We start from the raw sequence: 27218 nt of genomic DNA on the forward strand, positions 1-27218 counted from the left end.
GTGTGTGTGTGTGTGTGTGTGTGTGTGTGTGTGTGTGTGTGTGTGTGTAAATTTGTAGTGTGAGCTTGTGCAGAAGCAGGAGGCAGTGCAGACTCAGATAACATCACTGCGCAGGGACATCAAAAAGCTTCAAACCGATGCTATGGCTCCGCCACCTGAAATCCTGGCCCAGGCTGCCGTTCACACTGAAAACTTCATCACGTCAGTGCAATCAGATTTTATATCATTCATATCAAGATGCATTATGTTGACATATATGAAGGTAGATGGGGAATGTCTTGACTCAACTGCACCTTGTTTCATGGTCTTAGGGCTTTGGTGAATATGCACAAAGCACAAAAATCTCCTGCAGTCCAGAAAGTTGGTGTGTCTGCTTTTTACAAGGTGGTCTCCTTTGTATGTGAGGACACGCTCCGTCATCCACCAACTCGTCAGTACCTGTCTTCATGTGTGGAGGTACTGGGACAGGTGTGTATATGCTCTAACAAATACATGCACATATTGGAGAGTAGCAGTGTTTTTATTTATTGTTGTGTGGAATATATAAGTACAAAAAATGGGTATTTGAGCCAGCTGGAGTACTAGAGAATAACCATAACCACCTTGAATAGAGGGCATAAAGCATTATTGGGTACATAAAGAACACACATCATAGATATGTTGGATGGATTAGCTGCGATTAACTACTCAAATTAAAGTGTATTTAATTTTGTGTGTAGGTATTTATCCAGGGAAATGCAGAGGAGTGTGGCCGTGTCCTGAAGACTATCCTGGAGCAGCGGCGGCTTTGCCCTCTCATTTCCCCCTTCTTCACTCCCAACGCAGCGCCCAGTCAGCTGGTGTTTCTCTACCAAGACGTCGTGACATCGCTGTCCCTCGACAGCGCCGATGTCGTTTTCATGCTGCTCACTAAGGTTAGTCCACGTGCAAGTGGAATGAAGAAATGGGATGTATACGCCGCAAACCACGTGCCAGTTACAATGTCCACTTCTGACTCTTTTCCCCTGCAGTTTGATTTGTCTCAGTGGCTGAATGAAGCCCATCCCGTGTTTTCGGAGAGGACACGTTTGCTGGAATTGGTCCATGGAGCTCTCTGCGTCTGCGGCCGAGACCCCGAGCCTGAGTTTCTCACGCCTTTTCACCTTTTCACCAAACACTGGACCTGGCTTTTACGGCATCATTTCCCCGACCATTACAGCGATTGCCTTCGCCTCCTCATGACCAGTGAGTTGATCTGTTCTGAAGTGATAAATTGCGATTACCCTCGATTTTTTTATTTTTTTTTTTGTCATTTCTTTTCCTTCAGTGTAGTAAAGAATGAAAATTTCCTTAAGAGACATCTGTCTTGGACTCTTATATTAAACAGCCATTTTTCCCTTCTTGCACATCACGTTAGACCCTGACTGCTATTTATTCTAGAAAATGAATCTAAGAAAATGCATTAATCTTCCTGAAAGGATGCAAGTTACGATTAAACTGATTAATGAAAAATGAAGTCAGTTCATTTTGAACAACAGATGCAAATTTAGTGTCAGTGAGTGGTTCATCATTGTTTGGCTTTTGTTTTTCTGGTTTTTGTTAAGAGATTATTCCAAATGGAGCCGCTGATGTCAGCTGTGATTACAGAACTAATCAAGAATAATCAGTTTGGGTGTTTTGTTGGGAACTTCTTCAACAGAAGGATTTTTTTTAACCTCCTCAGGCTCATCCAACCAGCTGCTCAGTCCGGAGTGCTGGAAAGTGACTCTGCGAGTGCTCGGCTGTTTACCTCCATCCCGCAGCACCAAGGGCAAAGCTGAAGCAGCTGTGTGCAGCACTGAAGTCTCCACCCGTGGTGTCGCACCCCCAGCCTCCCCCTACAGGTCCCCCATCACCCTCTCTCCTCAGCAGGTAGTCTTGGCGTTGTAAATATGTGATTCACATCTCTACTAAGAGTCAGCATGCTGCGCGTTAAGCCAAAGTTTCTTGCAAAATGCTAGTTTGTTTTTGTTCAGTTTTATGACGCTTAAATCTTCGTTTTTGTATTTTATTTGTTGCTAACAGGTGGATGAGACAGTCGATTGGCTGAGTGACTACTTTTTACGAAGTCGTCTCAGTAAGACGGACCTCCGCAGCTTCGGCCTCTATGCTTCCTGGACTCCCTACATCGAGGACGTCGTTTCCTTCTGGGACCATTTGATCAGTTGCCTCATCAATGTGCAGCTCAACAGCTGCGCCCGAGAGTCAGTGGGCAGCAGCAAAATAATGAAAGGTAGCTGCAGATTATTAACTTACATTCATGTCAAACCTCTGATCATTTATAGAGTTTAACTTCTAGTTTTGTGCATATCGGTTGTAATGCATCATTGTGAAAAAGAAATATGGCACTCTCACAGCTCTGCAGGACCTGCACAGTAAGACTGTGAAGTTATTTAAGCCATGGATCTTTCCTGTGGACGCTGGCGAGGGCGGGTAAGTATCTCACATCTCAGACAGGAACAAAGATCTGCTATCAGTTAGCAAGAGTTAAAACAGATGTGAGCATAGAGCAAATTTTAGACAGGGCAGTTATATAAGCTGATCTTTCTTAGTTTTCTTAGTTTCTTTTCACAGGGCAGTCATTAAAGGTTATAGTCATTACTTAACTGAATTGAATCTTTCAAACCTCTGAATCACACTATACATTACCCAGAATAAAGCACTGCTGTAGCATTGTTCAGAAAAAAAAAGAATGCATTAATTATTTATTGAATGGCACACAAGAATGTCAATAAAGTATGTCCTTTTACATCTCATTGTCATTAATAGAAGGGACCTGATAGGTGAATTTGCAGTTTGATTCTAATTTTAGAGGACAAACCAGAGGAACAGCAAATTATGGACAAATAATCTCAATAACTGCATCTTTATCTCAGTAACATCAAGTGTTACCCCTGGCTGGAGACGGATGCGAGTGCAGCAGGATGTATGGTTGGCCTCTACATTCAGATCACTGACCTGCTTCATCACAAGTTCAGAGGCAAGTAACAGTTTAAGCTGCAGTGATCTTTGTCGTCTGTGCTGTAATAACACGGAGAAGCTAGAACCATAAAGGATGTGTTTACTGACACGTTGTGTGCGTGTTTATGTTGCAGATCGTCTGCTGCCTGGTCAGAGGGGTGCTCTGTGGCTGTGTATGATGCAGTACTGTGAGAGCTGTACCTCACCACGCACACCGGAGTACCTGCTCTACTTGTATCACACACACCTACGCAGCCTGCCCTGGAGACACCTGCACCCTGACACTAAGCTCATGGAGCAACTCTTCAGTGTGAGATACTTTGCCCCTAGACCCCTAACCTCACACTGATTTAGACATGTATGTCACAGGGAAGCTTGTTAACCTGAGACCATGATCCTTGGCCCCAGTTTCTATTAGTAGCCTGCACTTACAGAAATACAGTCACAGCTCCTTGTTCTTGGAAAAAAGCTGTGTCTCAAAGCCCCTATCAATCAATCTTTGAAGGCTATCCTGTGGAATCTATTGGCATAGATAGGATACTTGAATTCATAATAATAAAGGTCTGATTTAAAGATTGATAAGAATGCATGCTTATCTGTGAACACTGAAGAGTAGCAGAAATTGATATTGGAAGCATGAAGAAGGTTACCAAGCAACCTCTTACATTATTCAAGCTAATATATTAAACTTTAAACACTTTTGATATGTGTGCATCATTATGGGGTTTAATACTCCTACTACTGAGATGTTTAATGATTTATCATAAATAAATGCATCAGTGTATTGATATTTACACTGTTATAGCTACTTTCACAGTAACAGGAGCCTAAAATGTGCATTTTACATTTACCTCGCATTAAGTAGATGTTGTAACTGATACTTTGAATACAGTCCAAAGCAAAAGGGTTTGATGTGTTTGGTGCTTCTTCGATTACTTGCGCTTCTTGTGCCTACAGGTGGAGAGAGGAAGTCCCAAGAGCTGCTTCCTGTTTATGGGAGAAGTGTTATGTGAAGTTAACTGGGTCAGCGTCCTGAGTGACCACTTACAAACACCTCCCGGCTCCACAACATATCCAGCTGTGTCAGAAATGGCCACACAGAAAGAGTCGCACACTATGTTGGTATACCTGCTCTACATGCTCGTTTTTCTGGCAAAGGAGGAACAACTCCTGAGTCAGCAGGTGAGTTCAGGCTAGTGTGGTATCGCATCAGAATCAAGAATTGGACCGGTTTCCTTTTTTCAGTCATTTTTCTTTCTTTTTTTCCTGTTTAACCTCCAGGACTCACCTCTGTTCAGTCTGCTGGTTCAGTCCACATCTCTACCCTGGCACAAACTGGACCTGTCCTCGTACCAGAGCATTCTGGGATACGTTAGCACCCACTACCCTCCCTCTTTGCTTCTCAGTGCTGATTCTGCACCTCAGCTGCTGCTGAAATCACTCCGTAGTGCTGCTGGGCTCCACCCCTGCCCCGGTGAAGCTCCACACCAGGTGAGACGTTACAATCCTGTTTGTTTTCTGCATCAGATTTGTTAAGGTGGCGTAAATCTCTTAAGGCAGGCTAAACCAGCAAATGGATTACTCTGAGAACGTTTCAACTCTTGCTTTTGACTTGATCAAACCAATGACAGAAAATTATCAAATATAATTATTAGAATAGTATTATGCTGTATAAAATATATGGCTTGTGTTGAAGAATATAGGAATTTTTGAACAACTTCTATTTCTGTCAGCATCTTGAGTTCACTAAACTGGCATGCCTGCTATAAAAGTGCAAGGTTTGGAACATACACATGAAACTTAAACGTAAGCAGTTGCAGCGTTCGGGGAACTCAGGATGTAAGTCAGAGCCTTGGTCTGGGGCAGATTGACAGGAAAACTCACATGTTTCATGGCAGAGCTCCTTGACCCACAATCCTACCACAGAGCCACTGTGCTGTCAATAACACTCAATCTGTGTAGCTGCTTTAGATGTATGTTTGCAGTACAACATTTTATACATCATGTGATATTTTTCCCAAAATATCCAATGTCCAAAAAAATATATTGGCAAGCTCTGTACAATCCTTCTAACTTTACATACGACTGTTTCAGGATCTAGCAGAAATATGTGGCAAAAGCTGTGGAAAAAAAGAATACATTTAACATAAAGCATGAAACTCACTGTAAATTTAAAACAGACATATTTTACTTATTATCTACAAGGTTTTCCTCTCACAGTAAGGAGCAATAAAAAGTTCCTCACTAGTTTAAAAAATAGTCTAATTTTTGACAAAATGCGGTCGTTTACTTCCATTTATTGTGGGCTTGGTAATTTGGGGCTTTTAACAATTTTCTTTAAACAGTAATTTTCCAAGGGTGGAATGATTGTACAGCATCTTTAATAACTTAAAAAAAAAAACAAGAATAGGAGTTAATGATGTAAAATAATCACGTCCATTTTCGGCCTGAATTCATTTAAAGTGTTTCATCTGTTTTAGCAGTCAGGAACCTTTAGTTTACAGAGAACTGATATATATTTTGTAGTCAACAGTATAACAACAAATAAAAAATATGAAAAAACCCTACAATTTCTTTCGTTTTTTGTTTGTTTGTTTTTCATATCAGGAAGAGACGCTAAAGGCTGGAGCCTACATTTGCTGGTGTGTGCAATCTCTGGTGACTCTGGAGCAAGGAGGCAGCATCACCCTCACCAGCCTGGAGGCTCAACTGGAAACACTTTTGGAGAGTATCATAACCTTCAACCCACCAGGTGAATTGTCCTCACCATCTTGCTAATCAAAATCTTCAACCATCAGTAAAAACAGTCTTCTATAACAGAGATGTCAAACTCATTTTACGTGGTGGGCCACATATACAGCCCACTTTGATGCTAAGTGGGCCAGACCAGTGAAACTCTCCTTTCTGTCAGCGTAAGAAAGTTTAACTGAGCATTTAATCTCTCAAATATCTAAATATAAGAAAACGAAGTGTAGTAAATGTAATTGGAAGAAATAAATGTGTAAAATTTCAGTAAAAGAAAGAAAGAGTCTGTTAGCTCGCAGACAATATCCCTTTGCTTTTTACTCTGAAGCTTTTTTTATTAAAACGGGACTTTCTATTGTAAAGAATTGTTAAAAACAAACAAACAAAACAAAACAGGAACCTTTCTGTGATTTTAATTGTTTGTTTTTTTATTGTATTGCTTAATTACTTTGGTGTAGTATGATTGGTCACGGGGGAGGTCTTTATCAGTAGGAGAAGCTGCTAAACTTATAAAAATACAGTTAAAAGTCCAAACTGCATGCCCTCCTTCTTTTTTTCAATGCTGGGCCGAATTGGAGTCCTTGCCAGGCCAATTCTGGCCCTGGGCCTTATGTTTGACACTCCATTTCTACAGCCTTATTTCTACTCCTTCCTGTTCCCTTTCAGAGGTGGATTTGGAGCAGAGGCACATGGCGTTCTGCAGTCTCTTCAGTGATGCTTTGGCTTTGCTCAATGGCGTGGGCGTCTCAACAGGCGAGGCACTCGCTGCCCATGTCATTACCTGGCTGGACAGGAAAGGGAGGGGCTTTCCAACTCTTCCCCTTCTCACAGCCTGCTCCCGTTGCCTTGCATCAGTGCGACACATGACACGCATCATGGAGGCATGCATTACAGGGTACTTCAACCATGGTAAGTAACAGTTTAGGGTATGCTACTTCAGTGCTACCATTTCCCTTGAAAGTTGGTTTAGTCCTTTTCTTTTCAAAACATTTGAAGGATGTCCGAAAATTGGCTAATATTTTTTTCCACATCCGTGATTTCAATTCAGCCGAGGAAGAGTCTGTAAGGTGGGGACCTGTGTTGGCATCGCTGCAGGTGCCCGAGCTCACGGTAGATGACTTCCTTTCTGAGAGCCAATCAGGAGGCAGTTTCCTGACGCTCTACGCCTTTATTCTGCAGCGTCTCAACAGTGAATACACAGCAGCCAATGAGAGGAGGACTCTGGCTCTAATTAACACTTGGACCAATCAGGTCTTTCCCAGGTTTGTCCCTTTCACTCGCTCTTGCGTAGCATGTAGCGTTTGTCCTCTGTGAGCTGTAAAGATATGAACATGTTTCATTTGTCTCTAGCGGTCCGGCTGATGAAGCCAAGCTGTTTCTGTGGTGGCACAAATCCCTGAATCTTTCAGCGGAGCAGCTGCAGCCACAGGCAGGCTTCACTGAAGTATCAGGTGTGGTCTTGGGCCTGATGAGGTTTCAAACTAGGCTGCTTCAACTGGGAGAAGAAAGACTGAACTCCGGCCTCCTCGGAGCTATAGGCCTTGGAAAAAGGTCTCCTGTCTCTAATAGGTGAGCTGGCTTGCACATTATTAGTAAGTCAAAACACCTGTAGTCCATAAAGAGTAAAAAATGTGTAAAAATAAATTTACAAATGTTCATAAGCTAACTGTTTATGTATACAATGCTTTAGGTTCAGGGTGGTGGTACGCAGTCTGGCAGCTTTTCTGTCCATTCAAGTGCCATCAGAGAGCGAGCTTCGACTTCAACCCACCACTGACTTGCAGCTCTCTGCAAAAGCACAGCAAGTATGCAAAAACTTGAAGTGTTTCATTTTCTAGTTTGTAATTATCACCTAAAAATAACTTCTTTTTTTCCTTTCCGATGGTTTCAGATGTTGGGGACGCTGGAAGCCATGCCCAGTAATAAGCAGTACGCCGAGTTAGAGGACTCTGTGAATAAAGCCGTCCAGTTCATTCGCTACCCAGGACATTGTCTCAAAGATGGACCCCGGCTGCTGGCCCTCCTAGCTAACCTCCTATACCCCGACCTCAGATACCTGCACATTATCCGCTGACTGTGAACTCACCTTCTACCTGAGAGTAAACAATTGTTCAATAGAGTCAAAAATCCTGAAGGAGCACAAAAGTTTTAAGTGATGAAGACACTTGTTCTGAATTGCCTTTTTATTGTGTCAGCGGGGGACTTGTGTGACAGAAACTTACTCATTAAAGCTGACTGAACATTTGTGAGGAACAAACCTCTTGACTGCTAGAGTACAGTGAAGGAACACAGACCGTCAGAAGTTTAAGCAATCATGTGTGCTAATCTTTGACATTTAGGCACTTTATTTTCTTCTGATGTTCATGCCTTGTTGCTTTTTGCATAAGTTGCCTGTTGATTTTCAGCTCCATCAGTTCTGTTCTTGATTTGAGAAGATGTTGCATGTATTTATTGAAGTAGAACTCATGAATCAGAATTCAGCAGCAGGCTCCGTGGGTGTGAGTTTCACACCTGTACATGGAATCTAACAGGAAAAAAAGATGAAGGGGTCCACAGATTATTTAGAGGATGTTAAAGGACTCATTTAATAGACCTATAGGTTTGGTAGTACCTTCTTAAAATAGGGTGTGGGACATACCAGGAATGCTGGTAGTTGGGGTTCATTGCTTAACACAAGTCTTGTTTTTTGCTGCTGATGCTTGCATATCCATGATCCGCAGTCTGAAATATTTCAATCCAAGGTACTGTATACAGTAGGAGGTGATCATGTCTAGTAACAGCACATTTGCCAGTATTATGTTCATTTCCAGCCAAAAGTGCTTTCCTTGTTCTGCCAAAGAGATGTTATTTTCATCTGCTTAGCTACTTAAACCTCCTTAACCGTGATCTCTGGTTGTGTCATCAGTGTCCGTTAAGTCCAAAACTACAGTCTGGAAAAGCGAAGTACAACTTGTCTTCCTTGTAGAATTGTATGTGCAGTGTTATTCAAATTGCTAATGGTATAACGAGGTTTTAATGCTGTTGAAGCTAGAACAGAACTGGACAGCTTTCTTACTTTAATTACTCCTGTCAACTCACCACTTCTGTTGCTCTGTGCCATCTCAGTAATCATCGAGCTGCACTTCAGCAGCCTGCAGCTCGCCTTATCGCTGGTATTATGTGGTGACTGTTAATGTCAAGAGCGTTTCTTTTTTATGAGTCAGTGATCAGGAATGGGTCTGTAAGGACTGCTGCAGGAGGTGTACTCCGTAGCCAAGCAGAACAAAAGAGACATGACTGCTCAATAAAGGGAACTGAACACCTCACAGCTGGTATTTATCAATATAACGCAGCAATCTGGGACCAGATGTTGCACATGGAGCCGCTGAAAGCACAAACAGGACCGGTCCAGACAGCAATTAGAGGTACAATGCATTGTTCAGCCTCTACAACAAAACAAAGTTGTCTTTATCTTCACATTCTGCTCATAATGCTCCCGACGGATAGACTTAAACTGCATCTTCCTCGTCAAAGAAGGCAGTTATGACAGAACCTATTGTGGACTGATTTTCATGGACAGCCACATCCTCCTGTTCTCTTCATATGCACAAAGTAACAGTACATGCCCACCACTAAAAAATTTTTTGAAAAAAGTACTCTTCCCCTATAAATAGAGCCTTTAAAAAGCAGGGGGTGTTGAAAATGAGCTTTTGTGTGCATGCATACATCCAGCATTTGACACCACCACTTCTGTCTCAGAGAAAAACCTCTCTTCGGGCAACTGTGGTCTCTATGGTTACTGGAAGGGTGGAAGTGAGAGAGGAGGTGGAGACGACGGGAGAAAAGAAGGGGAGGTGGGAGATGCTTGCAGACACTCACCGTCTCCTCTTGGCTCTCAAACACGGCCTTCGGCGCGTTCTGTGAAGCCGTCGGTGTGTTTGTCTCTCACCGTCTAATTCGACCTTCTGTTCTCCCGTCTCTCAGCTCATGTGGTGAAGTGCTGTGGAGTGGTCGGTACTAATGTGAGAGAGTTTGCTCTGGAAACATTAGCCTCATAAAATTTCTCCTCCCAAACCCATTCACCGTGTCCTCCATCCCATCCGACCCGCATACACATGCACGTGCTCGGCGGGACCCGTTGCTGATATTCTTAGCAGACACATCACTGTCTGGCAGATCCCTGTGTCACCATGGAAACCCAGCATCACCCCGTTTCGGTGCACACTCAGCATCAGAGGAGCACGTGGATGAGCTCCCAGGCAGTCATCAATAGCTATTAGTTTGCAAACAAACACACACATGGTGCACGGCAGCAGAAATGTGACTCTGTTCTCTGAAAGCTCACCAGTTATGCAAGACCTCCTGCCAGTAATGAATAAGAATAGTCGATTGTGTAACCAGTTCAGTGATTTGATACAGACAGATGCAGATCTTCACCTAACCGGATGTTGCATTGCAGTCAGCTTCAACATGTTTCAGTGGCAGTCACATTCCCAAGCACGAATAGCACTCCACCACTAACCAGTTGTTCTTGTGGGACAGCTGCAATGGCTCAAAGTCCCTCCCCACTGCCAAAACACACACACCTATCGAGACGCACAGGAATGTCTCCCCAGTGCCCTGCACAGCTACACGCCAGTTCTCTTCGTGCTTGCTTTATTTTGAATGTTAAGCGTGTGTCAGACAGACTCCTCCATTGAGACGCCCACTTTTCTCGCACCTCCTCGCCAGTCCAGTGGGGAGTGATGACTCAAACCTAAATGAGCCTTTATTTCTCTCTCATTATCTCTCCCCGTCTCAATTCGACAAGAAGCGTTTCACCCTGCTGGGTGTACCTTCCTGTGCACTTAATGCTAAAAGCCATCAATAATGACTCAGACCTCCACATTACATGCAATTTTCTTCTACTTTTTTTTTAAAGCTAGGTAGGCTGCTCCTTGATCTGATCTGCACAAAGGAATATTTCTCCTTTGAGATGTGATGTGTGGAATGAAATCTCCCTGCAGTGAAAGATGGAAAAAAAACTCCAAATAAGGCAAATTTTATTGAACAAGATCTATTTAATGTATCTCTGGGGATTTTAAGCACGTGGCCACCACTCTTCTCTACTGTTACCCACACTTTGTCTTTAGGTCCTACATCTGGTATCTGAGTTCATATTAATGTGAAGATTAATAGATTTCACATATTACAAGATGTGAAATCTTGTAATATCAGGTTCACTTGTACACAAGGACAGTCTAGGGGTCACTCTGAGCTTCAAGACCATTTGTCAACAGGTTTGGGTAAGTTTAACTATTTGTTTGGGAATCCTCACTAGTAAAGCACATAACCCGATGAAGGCCTAAATGTGGATGCTTATTGCTTACTGATTTGTTCAAATTAAGACTTATTATACTTATTATATATACTTATATACTTATTCTAATAAGGCATTATTTAGAAGCTGTGTATGTGTTGAATCTCTACCAAACATCAACCTTGATGGAGCCATTTTCACTCTCCAACAATCTCCAAGCAGCTCTGGGTCAAGGTTTGGGGTCAGATGGATTATTTTGGAAATGGCTAAACTTGGATTTATAATAATAGGTGAAAGGCTTAAAGGTTGGGAGGAAAAAAGGTAATCTGTGTTGGGGGTGAGGTTAAGTGTAAAAGTGAAAATATTAAAAATAAGATTTGGGTTGAGGATGTAATGGGTTTTTGAGGGATGAGAAAGCGTGACAGTTGAGGTTTTGTGTTGAGAAAGTAGGATGTGACTGTGAATAGATGTTAACTTTTCACAAAGATAGAAGATGAAAATGCGTGTGTGTGAAAGAGGGGAGTCATCACATGACTCAGCAGTCAGTGTTTATACCGATTAAATCCAGGCACGACTGCAGGATCACACGCATTAACACACACCGCTTTCTTTTTCCTTTAAAAAGAAAAAAAAAATTAAAGCAAGGTATCAGGACGACGCCTCTCCAAATATGTCCACCCAAGCCCCAGACCTGCCAGCTTCGACTGCCCATAAATCAAAAAGTTAAACCAATGCCACTAATTTAACTTAATCCTAAATAGAAATCAGCCTGTGCTGTTTGTGTGTATGTGAGCAGACCCTGAACAAAGAGCGCTGCTGGCTGACAGAGGGTTGGGTCTGCTCTCCCGGCTGCAATTTTCAGACACAGGACCAGAATCGGAAACAAGGCAGCAGCAGCAGGAGGAGCAGGCTCGGTAAGGAAATGTTTTGACGCTTTTTAAGGAAAAGCTTTCTATATTTGCGCAAATTTCAAAGTCGGGTGGACCAGAAAAGAACACGACTGCGGACGAGAAGCGGGGTTGGGTTTATCAACCATCACCAGAGTGAAAGGAGTTATTAAAAACCGAACACAGCCCCGTATCAAAGAAGTTACAATCACTTAGTAACTTTTTCATAGATTCCTTGCGCACCCATGCTTTAATCCACTTTTTAGAGAACGGTACCCTGCTTTTAAAAAATATATATTAGTATTATTATTATTATTACCCACGGTGGATGTGGACTCGAAGGTTCATGGACATTTGTCCGAGATTTTTCAGAGAAACGTCAGGGGGATCTCGGTGTTTGGTCACCGGTTATTTCAGAGCCAGTGATCCTCCCGGCGTCCTGACGTCAATTTATAAGGACCCAGCAGCATCAGAGCAGCAGGCAGGCAGACAGCAGGGGCTGAAGGGAAGAAAGACAGAGAGACAGGGAGAAGCCGGGCCATGCTGTTCTGATTCTTCATTAATTGCAAAGCTTCCTGGTAGGATTGTGCTTGTATTTCTTCTCACTGTCCATTTATTCGTTTTTTATTTTTTAGGCTTTTCCTTTCTGTCGGAATGTGAGTCAGATTAAACCCGCCGTTGGTTTTTACAGTGGCACAAATAAAGCTGAAATTGTCACGCTAAAGGATTTTTTTTTTTCCGTGGGAGTGGGCTTTACTGTAATAGCGAACGGTTTCTGTAGCAGCAGATAGTCAGGGTGTTTTAGTGTTACAGATGAAACCAGGCTTTCCCCCTGCCTTGTGCGCTCCCGCTGTGTCCACCGCAGTGCTTCGGCGAAGCGCTTCTGCCTGTCCATTTGGGTTTTTATGCCCGGATGGTTAAACAAAACTGGGATGGAGGCAGATAACCATCACCGTTATTATTAAAGTATTATCTATACCCTGCCTAACAGGCTGAGCTGGTCGCCAGAAGCCCTGTGATGAATTAGATGAAGGGGGATTCCTCGGCACTCTTGATTTTTCAGCAGTGAAAGCAGCACCTTCTATTTCCAGCTACAGCATCATTAAATAGTGTTCACAGTAAAACCCTAATGGATGCAGTCCACTCTGCACCTTTGCCAACTCAAATATAACCTCTCCTTCAGCGTAGTATCCATCTTAAGACTCTAAAGTAGTCTTGTATCTCACCAGTGACTGACAACAGCCTGAGCTGAAGAGGGGGTCCCATTCCTGAGAGTGCCACCATGGGGAAGGACTACTACAAGACCTTGGGCATCCCCAAGGGCTCCAACGAGGAGGAAATCAAGAAGGCCTATCGGCGCATGGCGCTCCGCTTTCACCCAGACAAGAACAAGGATCCTAGCGCAGAGGAGAAGTTCAAGGAGATCGCAGAAGCCTATGAGGTGCTGAGTGACCCCAAGAAGAGGGTGGTCTATGATCAGCTGGGAGAGGAAGGTAAGGAGAGGGTGTTCTGGGTCATTTGAGTGCAATGGGGTCAGAGAGTGCAGGCTTTGTTAGTGAAGCCTTATTAAGCCGGGGTTATGATGGATTAAGTTGTTATTGAAATAGCTCAGGAACCATCTCATATCGCAGCTTGGTGGGTTTCAGTCACTGAAGTAATAATGCCGTCTCTTCCATGTTTTCATGTTTATGTGCTGGCACATGTTTAATTTTCTGTTGTTGTCTTCGGTGTCAACAACACTTACCAGCTCTAATACCTTATAGTCTACCTCAGCTGCCCGTGGAGTGTGTATGTAACTCTGTGTGCGTGTCTGTGTGGTGTGCTAGATGACAGACAGATGGCATAAGACTATTACGTGGTTCAGATATGAATAGCAGCGACTGCTGTAGTTTGCATTTGTGGGTGTTCTGTGCATGTGTCTCTGCTGAAAACGTGTGCGTGTAAGTGTGTGTTTTTGTGCGAGTGTGTTGGATGGAGTGACCTGAGTTTCTCCAACAGCAGTGCTTTTGGAAGACCGGTGATGCTGTGGGATTTTTCCCACCTACGCGGGCACCACTCTTCTCTCTACTGTTACCCACACTTTGTGTTTAGGTCCTACGTCTGGTATCTGAATTCATATTATTGTGTGTATTTTAGCTGGTGGGTGTTTGAGTGTGTGCATGTGAGGTCTCACGTTCTTGTTCTCTTTCTCTCTCTCTTTTTTTAAATCTCTCAGGCTTAAAAACAGGAGGCAGCAGCTCTTCGGGTCCTCCCGGAAGTTCATCGTACCACTACACTTTTCATGGAGATCCCCATGCCACCTTTGCCTCCTTCTTCGGTGGCTCCAACCCCTTTGATATGTTTTTCGGCTCCAACCGCAGTCACAGTCGCTCCAACGGCTTTTCCTTCCACAACGACCACAGCAATGACACGGAGCAGGACGCGGAAATGGACGAGGATGATCCCTTTACCCATTTTGGGAGGCAGTTTGGCTTTCCGGGGGGGATGAACAATGGCTTCCCAGGGGAAGGCCGCAGGAGGAGAGGCGTACCATCAGAGCGCCTCGGGACCAACCGAAAGCAGCAGGATCCTCCGGTCGTCCACGAGCTGAAGGTCTCGCTGGAAGAGATCTTCCACGGCTGCACCAAGCGCATGAAGATCACGCGCCGCAGGTTGAACCCAGATGGACGGAGCATGAGGACGGAGGACAAGATCCTCAACATTGTTATCAAGAAAGGCTGGAAGGAGGGGACCAAGATTACTTTCCCAAAGGAAGGGGACGAGACCCCTGAGAACATTCCCGCCGACATAGCGTTTGTGCTTAAAGACAAAGGGCACGCCCACTTCAAAAGAGACGGTTCCAACATAATCTATAACTGCAAGATCAGCCTAAAAGAGGTGCGCCCGTCTCCTTTGATTTAACCTCCCTCTCTCATCTGTCTTGTCTTCTGATTTTCCCTCTGTCACCAGTTGAACTCTCTTTGTTGCTGTTCTACATGTAGTTGTAGATAATGCTGCCAAGCTTCTGATGTTGATTCCCAGTGGAGCAGTCCCAGGTTAATTTTTAATGAAGATGTGCAAAGTTTGAACTAAAAATACAAATTATTCATGTCATTCAGCCCAGAGAGGTGTGTCTGTAATTTAACAGTGCTGGGTGGGTGGTCATATCAAACATACCAAGGTGGGAGAGTGTGTGCATCAGAGTCTCTGCCACTGCGCTGTGATAGAGGAAGCCAGAATGTGGTGTATTTGTGCGACTGGCACAAAGCCATTATCCTCACTTGTTCTGCACACTGTATGAAAACATATGCATCAATACATAAATAGACACACAAGCACAAAGCTGCACACAAGCAAGTGTGTGTGCACACACTCTCCATCTTCAAGCGTATTTGCCAACACACTCCGTTAAAGACGGATTGCAGTGTGACATTGGTGATGATCCAGGCTGTTATTACTGTGACTGGCAGGACATTTAATTAGAGGGCAGAGAGTCCAGCACCAGCTCTGCTCTGGCTCTATATTAGACAAACTTTAATGTTTCTAATAGCGCTGCCACTCACTGGCCTGCTCTCAACGTGATCTGCTTAATGGCAGGTGTTCTCAAATAGCTGGAGATGTCAGGGGAGATGTTGTTTTTACTCAACTCGGGCCCGTGTTTTTTTTGTTGTTTTTTTTTGTTTTGTTTTTTTAGCAGGTTTCCTCTAAAAGCAGCACTGACTCTCGCACCGTGCAGTTAATGCGCTGGAAAATAAGTGCGTCTGCACACGGAAAGACAATGAAGCCTAAGTTGACGAGAGCACATTAGAGTTTGTTGAGTCACATTAAGCAGGGGATGGTACTTGATCAAACCAGCACAGTGATTAGGTTTGCACTGCAGAACTCCCACAGCTAAAACCCTCTGCTCCCACAGCAGCCAGATAAGAGACTTAATTTCTGACACAGCTAAAGTTGAGATGAGGAAGCGAAGGGGAACTGTGGCTGGGATGTGTGTGTCGGGGGGGTATCTAGGGAATATTAGGGAAGTGGGTCAGATGATTCAGTATCCAAAGCAAATAAGAGCTCATATTCCACTGCTCTCCTGAAGATGTGATGCTAAATACTGCAGTAAAATCACAGCACCAGATGCATGCCGCATGCTAGAAAACCTACCACGCATAATGTGGCAAATGTTATCCAGTTCTTCAGTAGAGAATATAGCTTCACGAATCAGATGATTGATTATATTAGCAAAAATCTCTGCAAGTGCTCATTACAAAGTAAAAACTAAAAGGGGTGAGACTGAGGCATGCTGATATTTGCAATCGCCTTTCTGAAGCAGGTATCTCTATTTAGTCATATTTTGGCTGCTGTATGAGTCTCCAGATATTTGGCTGTTCAGTTTTGCTTTCTGCCTGAAGCATGCCCTGATCAGCGGCTCAGTTTAGTGTCTCCAAGTTTGTTTGGCTATGCTATAAACTCCTGGGAGACATTAGCAGAGGTAACATTCAGCCCCGCTGTCTTTTTACAGTTACAGTCAGAAGCAATTTGAGAGTTTACCTCAAATATGACACACTGGCTTCCCTGAAACCAGTCTATATTAGGATCTGTAGGTAGGCTCTATGGCAATAATGAAGCCTCTGAGTTGTCTAGCTCCTGTCATTGCTGTAAAATCCACATCCAGGACAACTGTAGCTGCTGGGCTCTGAAGGCAGCGTGGACAGCTTTTTTGCAGCTCTCTGGCAAATAACTGCTGAATCTATGGGAGTAAGACAGCATTTGCATTTTGCAGCATCTGTTGTGTGTAGCATTAGCAACCAGTATTTCAGGACAGGCTCTGTGACAGGCGGCCCACACTTGTAAGGACACTTCGGACTATGAGCACGCCTTAAGCTGGCTCTGACAGCTAAATGTAACAAAACTGTTGGGTTTTAACAGTGAAAGTTAACATTAGCATATGGCCCTCAGTAATACAAGTCTAGAAAATGTTCTTTCAAATATAGCGAAAAGTGACTGTGTGTCTGTGTCAGTTTCTAAAGCCTTGTTGTCTGTGCTGAGGCTTATGCAATCAGTGGGCCCTCGGATCAGCTGGCAATGTGTGTTGAGCGTCATGGCAACCTGTCTGTGTGCGAGACGTGTGTTAGTCAATGGAGCTGTCCATAACTGAAGGATGAGCCACTGCTCTCCACTGCAGTCAAAGAAATCACCCTCTAATGTATGTGATGGGTTAAAGGATGATGATGATGTCATGGCTGGAAAACTTGGTCCTGTGAAGCAGCTGCTCTCCAGGCCACATTTACACCCCAGTTTCTTTTCAAAGAAACAGGCACAGCCTGAAAATCTTCCAATTAGTACAATAGTGTCTAAGCGCATGGATTGGATCTTGGAGCTATTATTCTGGGCAAAAATCACAATTACACCAGAAGGGGATAGAATTTATACATATCTAGCTATTGAGTATCTTAATCCTTCAGGGATTTGATCTTTTATGATACCCAGGTGATATAAGTGATCTCCCTTTTTATATCTAGCACCACTATAGTTACCTGTACTAGATGCACACTCACTGCTTTATTAGGTAGGTATGTAGTACTGGATTGGACACGCTTTTGGTTTGCTATAAGTCTGCTGGAAACAGAGGTGCTGGAGATTTTAGTCCATATTGACATGACAGCATGAGACAGATACTGCAGATTTGTCAGCTGCACATCCATGATATGAAATCCAGTTCCACAACATCCCAGAGCCACTATGTTGGATTGAGAAAGCCATTTGAGTACAGTGTTTAAGAATCCTGTATTAGATTAAATGAGCTTTGTGACATGGTGTGTTATCCTGCTGGAAGCAGCCATCAGAAGACGGGCATACTGTGGTCATAAAGGGATGGCTGTGGTTTAAGTGATGCTCAGGGGGTACAAGCCCAAAGTGTGCCAGGAAAATATCTCCCACACCAGCAGCGTGAATCATTAATAAAAGGAAGGATGAATCCATGCTTTCATGTTGTTCATGCCAAATTTGGGCCCTACCATGTGAATATCGTGCCATAAATAGAGATTTATCAGACTGAATGTTTTTCCATTCTTCTATTGTTCAATTTTGGTGAGCCCTTGTAAATTGTAGCTTTAGTTTTTTGTTCTTAGCTGACATAAGATAAGATAAGATAAGATAACCTTTATTAGTCCCACACGTGGGAAATTTGTTTTGTCACAGCAGGAAGTGGACAGTGCAAAAGTTATGAGGCAAAAATTAGAATACAATAAGAATAAATACAGTACACAACTGTACAGAATAGAATAAAATAAAATACTATATACAGTAGAATAAAATAAAATAAATATACAATAAGATAAAAATAGAATACAAATACAAATACTATATACAACTGAGTAAAAATACAACGATGACAGAAAGGATTATTGCACTTAGTATTATTGCATATGTATGGATGTGTGTGCTTGATCAGTTAAAGTCTTTATTATGGAGTCTGACAGCAGTCTGACATGAGTGTGGTGTTCCTGCTGCTGTAGCCCATCTGCTTCAAGGTACGACGCGTTGTGCATTCAGAGATGCTCTCTTGCATACCTTATTTGTAATGCGTGGTTATTTGAGTTGTTTTTTCCTTCTTATTAGATCAAAGCACTTCTCTGCTGATCTCTGGCTTCGACAAGACATTTTCACTCAGAAAACTGACACTCACTGGATATTTTCTCTTTTTTGGAACACGGCCTGTAAACACTAGGGATGGTTGTGTTGGAAAATCCCAGTAGATCAGCAGTTTCTGAAATATTCAGACCAGCCTGTCTGACAGCAACAACCACGTGTCACGTTCAGAGTCATTTAAATCACATTTCTTCCTCATTCTGATGCTCTGTTTGAACTGCAAATGCATTGAGTTGCTGCCATATCTAATAAAGTGGCTGGTGAGTGTATTTCATCAGCCTTTAGCTGTAAATGCATTTAAAAGTAGCACAGTAACAATAGCAACATGCTGTTAAAATTGGTCTATACCTGATGAACAGTAACATTTTTTTATCTCCTCGGCTAAAGGTTAATGGAGCCAGTAACAAATGGCATAAGAGAGCCGACCCTTTAACAACTTTAAAATGTTTAATTTTAATTTCTATATCTTTCTTTGTCTTAGAGTAGTTTCAGGAATCTCCAAATTAAGCTTCTGTCTCCCCGTCTTCATTATTTAACCTAACCCTTTAGCTCACAGTGAATTCTACTGCTGGTCATTCTCACTGGTTTTCTCTCTCTTTTCCACACCTTTTTATAGTATTTATTTACTGTTTTATTTGTAGTGATGCATTTTTCAAGTGTTATATTTAAAGAAAAAAGAAAAGGGAAGTCCATTCACACTGTTGTGGATTTAAATAGTTCTTTCCATTAAGTGCAAATCTGGTGAATGATGCTCACTGGAAAGCCTGTGAAGTCGTGATAACCGGAAAGTCTCTGTGTTTAGTTTAGCGCTCTCTACACGGACTGGATGCATCAGGCACTGTGATAAGGAGGTGAGGCATGTGAGTGAGTGTGCGTCTGTGCATGTGTGTGTTTGTGTGCATGTGGGGATCTGACAGGCCCTCCAACTATTTACGAGCTCAGCCGATTCCTGCCTCACTTCATTAGTCCCAGCTATGAGACCGTTGCTAAAATTAGTCCCCTGTGCAATGTGGGGCCCTGCAACGCTGACACACTTACACACACTCCCTAACACACATGCACACACACTCGCACACAAAGACTGGAAAACTTTCCCACTGCCAAGTCATGTTTTCCTAAATGTTCCTGTTCCAAATACTGCTCTTTCGACCCCCGCAGTGCTGCCAGTACAATTTCTTTTCTTCACATACTTTTACACACACCACACCGAAAGCACAACAAATACTGCCTCCCGATAGCGTACTGGGGGAAGATATGAAGACTGCAGACTTTAACGAAACATTACATCACCGAGATATTCATGGATTTGGCATTTTATTCCTATTAATGATATTAACCCTTTCAATCTCCTCTCTTCTCCAGGCGTTGTGTGGCTGCACAGTTAGCATTCCCACGCTGGAAAACCGCGTTATCTCCCTCCCTTGTCACGACATCATCAAGCCAGGGACGGTGAAACGACTCAGAGGCGAAGGCCTGCCTTTTCCAAAGAACCCCTCACAGCGTGGTGACCTCATCGTGGAGTTTTCGGTCCGTTTTCCCGACAGGATCCCCCCTCAGTCCAGAGAAATTATCAGACAACACCTCCCCCAGTCCTAGAAAGACACATCTCTAACTCCTCCACCACAAACGCCAGACTAAACCTGAGGAAAAAAACTACACTCCTTCATCTACTCCTTCTTTGTTTGTAGTTACCCTCATGTCCCTGTCAATGAATACAGCTTTGAACATGTGCTGTGATAATTTAGGGACTTCACAAAAGGAAGAATGGCAGTATCAGGATGTGAAGTACTCATATTTATTTTGTCTTTCAGCCCAAACGCGCGCGCACACAGACACACACAGACCCACAAATACACACACAAGCACCCTGAGCAGCGGAGCGGTGCTGAGGATGGGCTCAGCACGATTCTGGTTTTTAAGGGAACCTCTTTTCTTAACTGTTTTATACGGATTTATCAGTGGTTTTATATGCCGTCCGACTCTGATCCTCGTCTTTTTGTGATAGGATAAAGCGTGAAATATTTTATAACGAGAACAGGATTTTGTTTTCCAAACATGTCAAAATAGGATTGCTTAATGTTTACATTAAGTGTACCAGCAGCTTCGGTGGCTTTTAGCATAGCCTTTCCTTTGGCACATGCCGGAGTTTTTCTTCTTTTTTTTCCCCCATGCTTTCAATCTAATAAAGAATTATGCTTGAAAATCTGTGGGCCATTAGTATGATCTGTCTCCCCTAAAATATCCCTAGACGTGCAGTGCCACAGAGCTCTAAAAACTCTTGCATTACTCCAATTATATTAGCATAGTTTAGCTGCAATGGAAAAATCTGGGAATGACAATCACGTAACTGTAACAGCAGTGTACGTTTAGATATCTGCACATAATATCGGTGCTTTCCCTTCTGAGCTGTGAACTGAATAGCCTGGCTCAATATCTGAGGGACATTTAGGTGCCTTAGCCCGGTGTCACACCACATATGTGAACACACATACAGGTCACACTATAATAAAGACAAATAGCCATGAACACAACACATGATGCCCTATGCTGTGTTAGGCATTACCACCAGGACCTGGTAATTTTATAAAAAATGAATTAAAAAAACGGTAAGCAAGCTACTTACTGTACTGTATGTAAGAAGGATCATTTATAGGAAGTGATTTGATACAAGACTGATGATTTTTGCCAATTCGTCTTTGTAAAGTGCCATACAAGTAATTGCTGGATTTCCCAGAGGAATGCAAGTGTGACGTTAGACCGATTCCTGTGGGAAAGCCAGCTTTGTTGTGGGATATTCTGCTTTCTCTTGTGGCATTTGAAGGCCATGTCTCGGTGCTACTGTGAGCAATGCCAAAAAGTAGACCGCATTGTTGTCTACTTTTTTGGTTACATGGAGTCCTCAGTTTCCGATGTGATAAATGCCTCTGTTCCCTAACAGCTGTACATCAAACGTTACAAACTGTAGTAGTGCAAATAGAAAAACTGTTCTCTGTCTCAGCTGCAGGGGACGCCCTTGAGCTCTTCCTCGCTGTAATTTGCAGCAGTGGTGAAAATATGTGTGGGTTATGCTGACAGTCCTAGTAGGTCGTATAAATGAGGTGTACAGGAAAATATTTGAATGCTTCGTGTTTGATAAATTCTCTTTTATATTGTGAAAGACAAAACTATAAGATATGTTGTTGTTTTTTCTCTTTGGGGAGAGACTTGAATGACTTGTGTGATGGTCCTGTGGCAACAACCAGGCTTAACAAGTGCTGCTGCTGCTGCTAATCAAAGACTCACTTACACTGCTTATTGTGCATATGCCAATATCTATGAATTTTTCAAAATGAAAACAAATAAACCAAATGTGTGAAGTTAGCACTTTGCTTCATTTTCATTTATTGCTGCTTGAGAACAAGTACCAGTTCCTAATAACATTCACCTCAAAGTGCTTTACATTCTAAGAAAAACTGATAATCTCAGAACTCCTATGAGCAAGCACTTGGCAACAGTGGGAAAGAAGAAAACCTCAAGGAGGGGGGAGGAGAAAAGACCAACATGCAACATTATATAAGATTAAAACCCTTCTCAGCGCACAACAGCAACAACAAACATACCTTAACCTGTTAATTTTGCCTCTTTTACACCACCACAGTGGAGTTTAAACCAGGCATAAAGATGTTTGAAGTGCAGATTCTCTGATTTCATTAAAGGGGTTTTACAAAACACCTCCATTCACTGCTTAACAATTATGGCCATTGGCTGACAACCAGTTTCATGTCCAACTGAGGCCTGTTTTCTCATTATTCCAGGATAAACCGTAATATGAGATCCAAGGATATATTGATGGAAATGAAGGAGGATACCATAAGACTGAAAAACCAAATACGAGTAGTTTTCACTGTGTTGTAGACCTTCTGTATTTATTTTCTTAATCAAATGTAGACGTTTGAAGAATAGGCCTACCAGAGAGTGTTCTTGACTTTGTTAGATGTTGTTTCTCTTAACCATGCACATAATTCTGTCTTTGAGCACCATATTTGTCTCCTGTGGTACCTCAAGCAAGTTCATCACTTGGAGTCCATTCCAACTCCATATCTTCTATCTGCACCATTTATCATTAAATAACAAAGAAACAGATCTCACCTGGCCATGAAACTGCGTGTCAGACGATAATTTTTAAGTATTGGAAAATGGGAGACTATAAATGGCTGTAATTTCTAAAAAGTTAATGCAATACTTTTGTAAAATGCTTTGAGTTAAAGCTAAAAGTTTGCACTTCAGTCACACTGTTCGAGTTCTGTTTGATCTGAAATCTTCTGTGGTTGCGTACAGAGGCAAGAGTGGACAGCATAGAAAGACATTCACGGGTATGACCAATTTAGAATCGTTACTTAAGTTTGATGAATGTTATTCGGACCCTCAGGAGTACCATGCAGGCACATGCAAGCTCCACACAGAAAGGCCCCAGCCATCCAACATGAACCAGTAACTGTCTTGTTAACCACTTTACCACCGTGACACCTGCCTGTCCTTACCTAGCTTGTAAAGTTAAAATTGTTGGGTTTTGTGTATTTGTATTTTTGCTTTGCGCATGAAGGCCACTGTAATACATTTATCTGACAGTTTTTATTACAGTTGTAAGGTTAACAAGATCCATCAAGATTTGTTCGTGTAATCTTCAGTCATGGTTTTGTTTAACTTCATGTTTGAAGACTAAATTATCCGACATTTCTTTAGAGAAAATAGTCAAAAGAATGTAAACAAATCTCTGTATCAAAACTATTTTTTCATCTTCCCTGCTGCATTCATCTTCTCAGACATAGATTGATGGATAGATTATTGATTTGATTGGGCATTTAAGGTTAGCAAGATCAAAACTGGAATAAGACTCCAAATTCTGAAGGTAATATGGAAGTAAAAATTGAGCAGCCACCAGCACCTCTAAACAAATAAATCTGCCTTGTGACCCTGGTCATGAATGTTTAACAGTGTGCATGGTGGAATTTGGACATTTTCCATCAGCCGTAGTTACAGATAAACATATGAAGACAGACTGACCTCAGCGTGCTAAAATTCTGATGGACTCAACCTTCGACTAATCACCGGTTCATCTTCTGAAGCAATTCCAGGTACGAGAAGAAAGACTTTTTATTCAAATGCTGGTTGTGTTTGATGGTTACTGGTTTAAATGTTTTCTCCTGCACCCTGGGCAGAGCAAAGGGAAGGTGATCTGTGCTGGGAGATCACGTGAAACAACTGCAGTGCCTGATGAGCAAAGTCTGTGTGCGCGCCCCACATGTTGAGGATAAAACAGGCAATTAGTGAACCATGGAAAGGCTGCCTGAGATGTGCTCCAGTAACTCTGCACTGTGACGAATGGCATCTAGCCGCATCAGCCATTTCTTGCAACAGGGCTGAGTTCACAAAGAGTTTATATTTTCACCGAAACACAGTTTTAAGCTCAAATGGCAAAAGAACAGCTAATAACAGAAAAGTGGGTCAGCAAGCAAGACGATTGCTTGTTATAGGAATTTGCATATGTAGAGTATATGATTCATACACATGACCCCAGCTGTAGTGCAGAGTTAATGAACTCATATGTGTTTTAATCAGTAACTCAGTGTTAGGACTTGGTCATGATGACCAGACAACTAAGCCTCATATAAGCTCGCGAGTGAAGACCTCACACACTCCTCTTTGTCTTTTCTCCGCCAGGTTCTCAGAGTTGGAGCATGAACACCTTTGTGACTCTCTCGACACGGCAGAGGATGCCCGTGATTGGACTCGGCACATGGAAAAGTACCTCGGGACAGGCAGGGACATAAACACTCACACAGAGTTAGCAGGTCCAACAAATGTTTTTGGACATGGTGGAATTTTAAAGCTTACGTCTGTCTCTGCGTGTTCTCAGGTGAAGCAGGCGGTGCATACAGCTTTAGAGTGTGGATACAGGCACTTTGATTGTGCTGCTGCTTATGAGAATGAAAAGGAGGTTGGAGAGGCTCTGGCTCTCTGGGTGGGTCCAGGAAAGGTGAGCTTTGGTGGTCTTTTAATCAGCTCCAGGGGCCTTTATTCTCTTCACGTCAGCCACATCAGTAGGCTGGTGTGGACACATGCCATAAAAATACATACAAAAGTAAAAACTACAAATATTTAGCCGAACTTTTCAAAGCAATCCACATGCTTTCTTGACTCAGAGCTTTAAAAGTGAGCTTTAGAATGATATTAAGAATTGTAGGAGCTATCTGCTGGACCATGTAATAGGGTAGCCTATCAGACACATGCAGTGCTACTGTGAGCAAATTTATTACTATTATTATTATTATTTATTTATTTTTATTATTTTTTTTACAATTAAATAGAATTTCCTGGCAGTTATTTCATGTTTCAGGCTTTACAGTGTTAACTGATAAATCTACTGACATTCAGCTAAAAAACGGATAAATATTTTCAGTTTAGTCACATAAACAAACAAGATATCTGCTCCTTATCTTACCTGTGAAGTGTTTTTCTGTTGATTGTTGCTGTTGTTCATTAAACCTGAGGGCCACTGCAGGGTTAGAGATGTATGACAGTTTTAGTTATATTTCTGAGGTTAGGAAGCTCTGCCAAGATGTTTTTTCATCTATACTTCTCTCGTGGGTTTTTTGTTGTTTTTTGTTTGTTTTTTTCAAATAAATTTCAGAAACCCAAATAACATAATGTTTCTTTAAAGAAGAGTCCAAAGAGTGTATACAAATCACTGTGTCAGCAAATGGTTTTGAAGAAGTGGTTAATATTTGGTCTGTAAGCCAAAACATGTAGATGAAGATTGGTTTTAACATAGGTTCAAGTCTGCAGTTCACTACCATCAGGCTCAAACTTGTCACTGTCTGTAATGTGCCCTGTTCAAGTGTTTCCCTGTATTCAGAGCAGTCATTGGTTTGTATCCGTGTCATACTTTCCGCTCCAGGCTCTGCAGCGTGAAGAAGTGTTTGTGACTTCCAAACTGTGGAACACCAAACACGACCCCCAGGATGTTGAAGAGGCATGCAGGACCAGTTTAGCAGATCTGGGTCTCTCCTACCTGGAACTTTACCTCATGCACTGGCCCATTGCATTTCAGTGAGTGACTACACACACTCAGTAATGTTAATGCATCTCCATCTGGCTGTAAGTGAGCAGAGATTGAATTGTCACTTTACCTGAAGCAGCTATTCTGTGTGGGCGTTTCAGGAGGGGGAAGGAACTGATGCCTCGAAAGGAAGATGGAAGCATTTGTTACTCTGACACACACTACAGGGATACTTGGACTGCCATGGAGAGCCTCGTAGATAGAGGGCTAGTCAAGGCTATAGGTCTGTCCAACTTCAATGCCAGGCAGACTGATGACATCAGCATGGCCAGACACAAACCTATAGTAAACCAGGTGCAGCTACATTTTTCAGCTCTGTTCAAACAAGTCAGTAAACTGTAACTAATAATTGTGTGTCTGTGTTACAGGTTGAATGCCATCCATATTTGTCTCAAGCAGATCTCCTCTCACACTGTCGGTCAGTTTAATGATTGTTTAACATTCAAACTGGCAGTCATCCTTTCTGAGATTAATATGTCAAAGTAACAGGTTTCACACCTCCATCTCAGCTCAGTGGGAGTTTGTGTGACAGCTTACAGTCCTCTGGGCAGTGGAGACAGACCCTGGGCCTCCGCTAATGAACCAAGTCTGCTAGCAGATCCTCGACTGGGAGCCATAGCCCAAAGATACAAGAAGACACCGGCCCAGGTTATACTCCAGCAAGGCAGGAAAACTCAAAGTAATACAATCACCAATAATCCCTTTAACAGTTTCCTCCATTTATTTGACTAATCACATGAGTCAATGACTCATTTGCAGGTGGCACATTCAGAGGGGTGTTGTGTGTATTCCCAAAAGCGTGACGCCTTCCAGAATCCAGCAGAACTTGAACGTGTTTGACTTTTCCTTGTCAGAAGAGGACACGAAGAGCATTGAATCCTTCAATCACAACAAGCGTTTCATCGCTCCAACAGTCGAGGTAAGTCACCAAGTCTCCTTGGCACCTAAAAACAATTCTGAACTGCTTCTTCCCCCAGAGCCTAAATATTTAGATGTTTATATACCAAAGCATGAACTATTGTAGTCTCCCTCTGGAGAAGGCTCACAGCTGGTGATTTCAGTAGGTCTTGGATTTTAAACAGTTTCTCAGAAGTGTTTGGAGTTAGTTGGGTATAGTAGTACATTAATAGGCAAATTATTAAAATAAACCATTAACTACAATTTGCATTTGTTTCTACAGAGAGAGAGTGTGGAGAGATGCTGAACATCCTCATTTCCCCTTCCATGATGCTTACTGAGTCTCCAGCAAAGTCAATGTATACTTTTTAAGAAGAGTTGTCACTATGACTAATTTCATAGCAATTTTAGTTCAGTAATTTTGATCAATTTTCACCCCCCGTTACATTTTCAGTATGGGGGAAGAAAAAAAAAGAAAAAAAAAAGAAAAAAAATCCAAGCAGCAGTGTTTCTCTCACAGTTACAGTGACACTGTGTGGACAGAAACTGAACAGTATCTTAGCCCAGTGACAGCACTACTGATCACGTCTTTATACTTTCACTCTGCTGGCAGCAGAGAACAGACAGATCTCATCAACTACAAACTGCCCTGTAAAGAGTTTTAGTGTCTGGTAGAAGAAGTAGGGGGGAGGGGGGGGGGGTGAACCAAACAAAA

At 42.5% G+C, this 27218-nt stretch overlaps 3 protein-coding genes across 10 annotated transcripts in view; all 3 read left to right on the forward strand.

The window, feature by feature from the left end:
• epg5 (ectopic P-granules autophagy protein 5 homolog (C. elegans)) overlaps positions 1-9027 on the forward strand; it is a 24872-nt gene extending 15845 nt beyond the window's left edge. For all 3 annotated transcript variants that reach the window (XM_042227688.1, XM_005940117.3, XM_005940116.3), the window contains 17 exons: positions 59-201; positions 312-468; positions 720-914; positions 1011-1224; positions 1703-1890; positions 2044-2251; positions 2376-2451; positions 2895-2998; positions 3114-3289; positions 3937-4161; positions 4261-4470; positions 5587-5731; positions 6391-6633; positions 6773-6986; positions 7075-7293; positions 7415-7529; positions 7616-9027. In XM_042227688.1, coding sequence (XP_042083622.1) covers positions 59-201; positions 312-468; positions 720-914; positions 1011-1224; positions 1703-1890; positions 2044-2251; positions 2376-2451; positions 2895-2998; positions 3114-3289; positions 3937-4161; positions 4261-4470; positions 5587-5731; positions 6391-6633; positions 6773-6986; positions 7075-7293; positions 7415-7529; positions 7616-7798 — 3015 coding nt within the window. In that variant the 3' untranslated portion in view covers positions 7799-9027. The remainder of the gene's footprint in view (positions 1-58; positions 202-311; positions 469-719; positions 915-1010; positions 1225-1702; positions 1891-2043; positions 2252-2375; positions 2452-2894; positions 2999-3113; positions 3290-3936; positions 4162-4260; positions 4471-5586; positions 5732-6390; positions 6634-6772; positions 6987-7074; positions 7294-7414; positions 7530-7615) is intronic.
• Positions 9028-11542: 2515 nt separating this feature from the next.
• Positions 11543-21782, forward strand: dnajb5 (DnaJ heat shock protein family (Hsp40) member B5). Of its 2 annotated transcripts, none has more exons than XM_005940120.3 (4): positions 11543-11916; positions 13119-13382; positions 14105-14766; positions 19870-21782. In XM_005940120.3, exons 2-4 carry the CDS (start codon positions 13172-13174, stop codon positions 20101-20103), a joined length of 1107 nt encoding a protein of 368 aa, XP_005940182.1. In that variant the 5' UTR covers positions 11543-11916; positions 13119-13171; the 3' UTR covers positions 20104-21782. The 2 variants fall into 2 exon arrangements, with proteins under 2 accessions (XP_005940182.1, XP_005940181.1); XM_005940119.3 differs by lacking the exon at positions 11543-11916 and adding an exon at positions 12224-12467.
• A 115-nt stretch (positions 21783-21897) lies between these two features.
• On the forward strand, positions 21898-27190 carry akr1a1a (aldo-keto reductase family 1, member A1a (aldehyde reductase)). Of its 5 annotated transcripts, none has more exons than XM_005940121.3 (8): positions 21898-23621; positions 24208-24305; positions 24404-24523; positions 25445-25596; positions 25708-25900; positions 25975-26024; positions 26116-26265; positions 26366-27190. In XM_005940121.3, the coding sequence occupies exons 2-8, from the start codon at positions 24225-24227 to the stop codon at positions 26628-26630; spliced, it is 1011 nt and encodes a 336-aa protein (XP_005940183.1). In that variant the 5' UTR covers positions 21898-23621; positions 24208-24224; the 3' UTR covers positions 26631-27190. The 5 variants fall into 5 exon arrangements, with proteins under 5 accessions (XP_005940183.1, XP_042083627.1, XP_005940184.1 ...); XM_005940122.3 differs by lacking the exon at positions 21898-23621 and having other exon boundaries at positions 23645-24305; positions 26366-26537; positions 26791-27190; XM_042227693.1 differs by having other exon boundaries at positions 24208-24523.
• Positions 27191-27218: the final 28 nt, after the last annotated feature.

This window comes from Haplochromis burtoni, unplaced genomic scaffold, assembly GCF_018398535.1.
Source record: "Haplochromis burtoni strain Fernald_Lab_line unplaced genomic scaffold, NCSU_Asbu1 Contig_276, whole genome shotgun sequence".
Classification (NCBI taxonomy): domain Eukaryota; kingdom Metazoa; phylum Chordata; class Actinopteri; order Cichliformes; family Cichlidae; genus Haplochromis; species Haplochromis burtoni.